At 42.8% G+C, this 5,599-nt stretch overlaps 1 protein-coding gene across 1 annotated transcript; it reads left to right on the top strand.

Moving 5' to 3' along the window:
- The first annotated feature begins 3,604 nt into the window (after positions 1–3,604).
- On the top strand, positions 3,605–4,228 carry LOC126559207 (uncharacterized). The gene is made up of 2 exons (XM_050215332.1): positions 3,605–3,816; positions 3,880–4,228. The coding sequence occupies exons 1-2, from the start codon at positions 3,605–3,607 to the stop codon at positions 4,226–4,228; spliced, it is 561 nt and encodes a 186-aa protein (XP_050071289.1).
- Positions 4,229–5,599: the final 1,371 nt, after the last annotated feature.

Below are 5,599 nucleotides of genomic sequence, written 5' to 3'. Positions count from 1 at the left end.
GCATCTGATTTCCGGTAGAGTCTGCGCTCTTCGATATTAAGAAGCACTTGCAATTCATTTACGCCAACAATTCCGAGGAACCTCCGGTCAAGAAAGTCTTGCAGCTACTCGTCGAGAAGTGTGCATTTATAACATTCGCACGGAAACGATCTCTCGTTGAAAGGATCTGTCCTTGAACGTAAAAGCTGTGTCACATATTTGGGAATGCTCCTTAAAAGTGAAGATGATCGACTGATGCCTGATCTTGGCGGCCCAGTCTCCATCAAGACACTGTACTGCTTCGTAGTGCGGACTGAGTACACATCCGTGGTGTGGTGGCCTTCTGCAGCGTATCCTCTGGATCACATAGAGATGGACTCGTAAATTCACCCGATTTGCTTTGTGCTCCTGGATACCTCAGATGGAATATGATGGCTGCTGCGTACTTTTGAACATCGAGTCTCTAAAGCAGCCTAACTAAAACGCACAGAGACTGTAAAGACTTTTTTATTCCTCTGATCCCTGATCAGGTTATGTAACAGCGGCGCTGGTCATTACATGACAATATTGGAACTCAAATCTCATCTCAACATTCCTCCATTATAAGAACTGATTATCAAACTTCATGGCATCCATAGGTTTAGTACTCCATTAGATGTCCGGCATGACCTTATTTGTAGAGTTAAGTCAACGTCAAGAAGTTCACAGACTCAAATTCTCAGACTCAGTTCTCAAGATCTCTAGTAGTGTCTTCTATACTGTCACCAGGATGACCAGCTTGCTCTGTCTGTGTTTTGTGGGTAATGCTTTTTTAGACAAACATCTGCCTAATAAGACATGAACTCCAAATTTTCACGTTACTCAAACATCATATTCGTCTACACTTCTAGCTTGTGATTAATAGAGTAAAAAGAGCTTATTGAGGACATAGAAAGCTCTGAAAGGAAAATTTAAGATAGCTAAGCCATGGCTGTCATGGCGAAGGAAGGACTCATACTTTCCCACAATCACTTTACTAGAAGTTTTACTATAGTGATTGATCCAATCCTCTGTTAACTTATTTCAAACAAAAGGACAAACTTCTTTACCAAATTTTCGTATAATTTAACGAATTAAACCACACATCCAACCAATTTTTTCCCTTGTGCCCCTAACTTAAGTTCCACGCAAACTGCCGTAAACTTATTTCGTTACCCACTCATATCTTTTGATTTAATTTTTGTTCTTGGCTGCATCATTCCATCACGGATGCGTATGAACGTCACAATCTTCCCCAGCCAGTCAACAGACGTGGTCATGAGTCTGACCAACCGTTTGCCTACCTTTTTTTTCTATGTTGTTTCTTCGCTCCATTCTAGCCTTGCCAATCATAACCATCACCCTTCGCTGGTTCGGTTCGCGTTTCGCGTAGCCTAACAAACGGTCTTGGCTTGTGACGTTGATGTGATTCTGCCCTTAAACCGTACATAATCGTTGCAAAACTGTGCTGACGATGCGTTCGTCCAACGGTCCGAGAACACGCGGAAAAACTGTATAAATGTCCAACGCTTCCACGATCACCATTACTCTCGACACCGCAGGGCATTATGGGTGATTCATTCGTCCTGCCCGTTTCCCTTTCGGCTCGTTTATCATAGTCGGTTTCTTTTTTTTTTTATTTGTTGGCAGTCTTACGCTGCTCATGTCCGATTTGCTGGTTCCTACGAAAATCTCACCTACACGGCATGGTAGCCACGCTCTTTACACGTTGACGGCAGTTGGTTTCAATTGAGTTCTGCCGAGTTGATATATGTTTGGATGTGACACATGCTGCCACCACCGATGGCGTTTCCCCGCAGGTGCTCCCGTACCCCCAATTTTATCCTAAACTCAGCTAAACCGGCATCCACTGCCAGCTACTAGCTAAGGCAACCAAGAAGCGTATGGTACCGTTCTACCCAAAATTCAAAACTAAAGCAAGAACAATGCTAAAAAAACCCTTTTTTAAATACTTAATGCAAAAAATACACCTTTTTTGCATAGCAAGTGCTCCACAAGCTGTGCACACTGTTTTTATAGCATGTCACAATAATCTTGAAGCACAATAAATACATGCAACCAGGCTTCGGTTCCTCTAGCCCGCACTTCTTGTATCGAGGCATACAGACATGCAAGTCGTGATGTAAGATATTAAGGCGACATCAAGGCTACCTCACACATTCATATTCCTTAAAATTTAATTTATTTGCCCCACTGTATGACACGGCGAAAGCGACCTGCCTCCCAGCCCCAAAGCATGACGACGATCAAAGGGCAGTGGGTTTCATAAATTATGCCACTCCACCTTGACGGTCAGCCAAGAAAGCTCCGCAGCAACCGCGCCCATCATACCTGTAATCGATCATTTTGTACCTAGGGACGAAAATAACAACAAACAAAAACTAAACATAAGCTTTCATGCTAAGCCATTTTGTTTCCATCAAACATCTTTAATCTTGATATAGCTGAAAGGTGATCCGTAATCCAAACCGTTGCGGTTAGTACATGAAAACGTACACCACTGAGAAATGCAAATGAATGTTTGCGCCCGGTGACATGCACTAGGGTGTGTTTATGGTAATGAGAGCATGCTGACGAGGTGGAACCAAATATTTCTTCTGGGTGAGTGTTAAAAATTCTGAAACAAAATCTTCACCTGAAAACATTTTGAAACAAACACAAAGCACTGACGGATGTCTTGTATGATGATGACAGATGATGGCTTTGTGATCAATGAGTAACTTCAGGTAGACTTATTCACTTGCCATATACTATTCGCTTGTTACCCATTTCGGTGGTTGGATTTCTTCCTGGGGTCAGTTTCTTACTATTTGTTTTATTCTTGGAAGACGGCCGGGCGGAATTGGTTACACCTAATTTACAAATAAAACTCTTTTTTGGAGGTATTTCCTCCTCTGAACGGAAAGCTTGGTTGTTCCTCAGAATTCTGAATCTTTATCAAGAGAAAACACTATAACCTCCTAACCGTGATCCATACCTGTTGTATCGGAGCGTAGTGCTCTAGATGCGGTCTCGTTGTCTCTTAATGCCGAAGAACCTTAGTACTTAAGAAGGATCAACAACACTAAACCAAAGTCGCCGTCTTGACTTAACCGACCTTTTAGGTCACCCCGCCCATCATAAGTCTTATTAGACTTACTGATACTACGTAGTGGGATAGCAAGAGGAGCAAATCTGGATGGAATTTGAACCTCGGTCCTGCCTCGTAAAGACTGGTCCGCACATAGTAATAGTTAATATTGCAGATTTTGAATTCATTTTTGGAAACACCTTTTTCACTTATGCTAAAGACGTATGTCGAGTTTCTTATCGGCTCCAATCACACCAATCAATGCTTAAACCTTTTTTGGTTAAGATTTAGCCAAATATTCGTATGTACAATAAAGCCTTATCAAATCACTACACGCAATTCTTGCCGGTCTGCTTAATAACTAATCCTCATTCACTTATCGTTCGGGTGTCCAAATTCACCATCCACCCTTTCGATAAGCGTTAGACAGAGCTGGTATAAAAAGGATTTCTTGGGACGCTTTTCGTTACAAGCCGATCATCTTAGCGCCAGTTGAAGTCTAAGCGCAAGCGCACAATGAACTATTCCGTAGCAATTATTTGTTTTGCGGCCCTCGTGGGTGCGGTCGTCGGTGGACCGATCTCGATGAGCAACAACAACATTGGAGACATTGTGAAGGTGGACGTTGACGCCGAGATTGATATAAAGAGTGAGATCAATGTGGAGCTGGTGAACGTGATTGCGGAACTGCTGCTGGAGCTGAGGGATGTTAACGTGAACGTGTGCCCGTCCTCGTCATCCAGCGAGGAAACCAGCGAGGAAACTAGTGAGGAAACTAGTGAGGAAACTAGTGAGGAAACTAGTGAAGAAACTAGTGAGGAAACTAGTGAGGAAACTAGCGAAGAAACTAGTGAAGAAACCAGTGAAGAGACCAGTGAGGAAACAAGCGAAGAAGAAAACGAGGAAACTACTCTACCACCCACAACTACCAACACAACGCCTGAGATTGGTCCGGGAACGCAGACCACAACGGACGATTTCTTTCCTTCTGCAGTACCTTTCCAGGACCTCGTACAGGCACTTGTACAAACGAAACCGGAAGGGTATGATGCCCCAGGAATAACCAAAGAGCAGAAGGAGAAACTTTGGCGTAAGCATGTGGAGCAGCTGGTTCAGAAGCACGTTGTCAATCATCAGTAAATCAGATTACGTTTCCACATGTATACGACACGTTTCTACATGTAGTATTGAATAATACTTTTACCAAACCTAACGTGATGGCAAGCAAATAAATCAAAAGCAGTCTTAACTAATAAATATTCGATCATACTTTTGTGCTACTAAAAACTGCTGTTAGAAATGGAGAACTTCCAAACGAATTGACAGTTTACTAGAAACATTTGTGAATCTTACGTTGGAGTAGACGCTTTCCTGAAGCGTCATGGACAATACCTGGTTTATCTGGCCTTGTATTTTACTTGGTTAAACGACCCTCCAAGATCGCGCCGGCCATCGAAAGGATTACTAGACTTGCGGATACCATGTAATTGGATAGTCAGTCCTCACTCCGGGAGGGGGCGATCCGGATGGGATTTGAACCCCGGGCCTTGTATTAGATGCCCCGAATAAGCGTCCTTATGGATAAGAAACATGGTTTATCGAAGTTGAACTTATAGATCTAATGCAAAGGACCTGAGTGCGATAACGAGAGCTCTGCTTGGGGTCCTGTGAAGGATAGAGCCACCTTCGGTTAGCAAAGAACTTCCCTAATGTCCACGTAAAAGTTTACAAAACTAAGCAAAACGTCATTTAGAGCTAGGATTCTTTATCAACTATTTTTTTGGGTATGACTGAATATTGATGTTCGACTATATATCCATCGAATGTTTATCTCTTCAATATACTTTTCAAAGTCTCACCAGAACACAAGCTCAGTTTCAGCAAGAATAAATCCATTAGATTTGTGGTACGGCCGTCATATTTCTTGCGTCACATTTCTGGGAAGCTTTGCTATTACGTTTATCATTTGCCCGTCTGTGACCCGATTGCCGTAAAGATCCCTTGTGCTGTGAGCATCCCTTTCCACAAATGGCTCATTTGTCAAACGATATTTGTGTGCGGTTTGTGGCAACCAGACTCGAGATGGATTAGCACCATATTACACACAGTAACGAAGCAAAAGTGCATCGACTGCATCGGCAGTTCAGGCACTTTGGGAAAAGGTTATTCTCTAGAACTAACTCAAAACACTCCAACAATCTATTGAAATTGTGTGTTTTGTTTTCTTGAGACAAAAAATATCAAAATAAATTTTAAACTTTAAACCAAGTACTTTTTATTAATCGACACTATTATCAATAGCCGCGTATGGGACCGGTTCTCCCAAACCAGAAGGCTGATCCTGCTTCGATTGCTGCAGCATCGCCAGCAGCTGCTCGAACTGTTTCCCACTGAAGCCAAACATCGGAGATTCACCGGAATCACCGTCCGAATCGGTGCCAGACTCCGAGCTGTGTTTGTGGCGGGGTAGCTTCTTCATTACCCGCTCATACTGATCGTAAGTGTTGCCCT

The sequence above is a fragment of the Anopheles maculipalpis genome, chromosome 2RL, assembly GCF_943734695.1.
Source record: "Anopheles maculipalpis chromosome 2RL, idAnoMacuDA_375_x, whole genome shotgun sequence".
Lineage (NCBI taxonomy): Eukaryota > Metazoa > Arthropoda > Insecta > Diptera > Culicidae > Anopheles > Anopheles maculipalpis.
Note: the sequence above shows the minus strand (reverse complement) of the source record. Positions and strands in the feature narration are given on the sequence as shown.

Coding starts and splice junctions, on each gene's coding strand:
- LOC126559207 (XM_050215332.1), top strand. CDS start 3,605: ATGAACTATTCCGTAGCAATTATTTGTTTTGCGGCCCTCGTGGGTGCG. Junction 3,817..3,879: donor GTTAACGTGAACGTGTGCCC/GTCCTCGTCATC, acceptor TGAGGAAACTAG/TGAGGAAACTAGTGAAGAAA.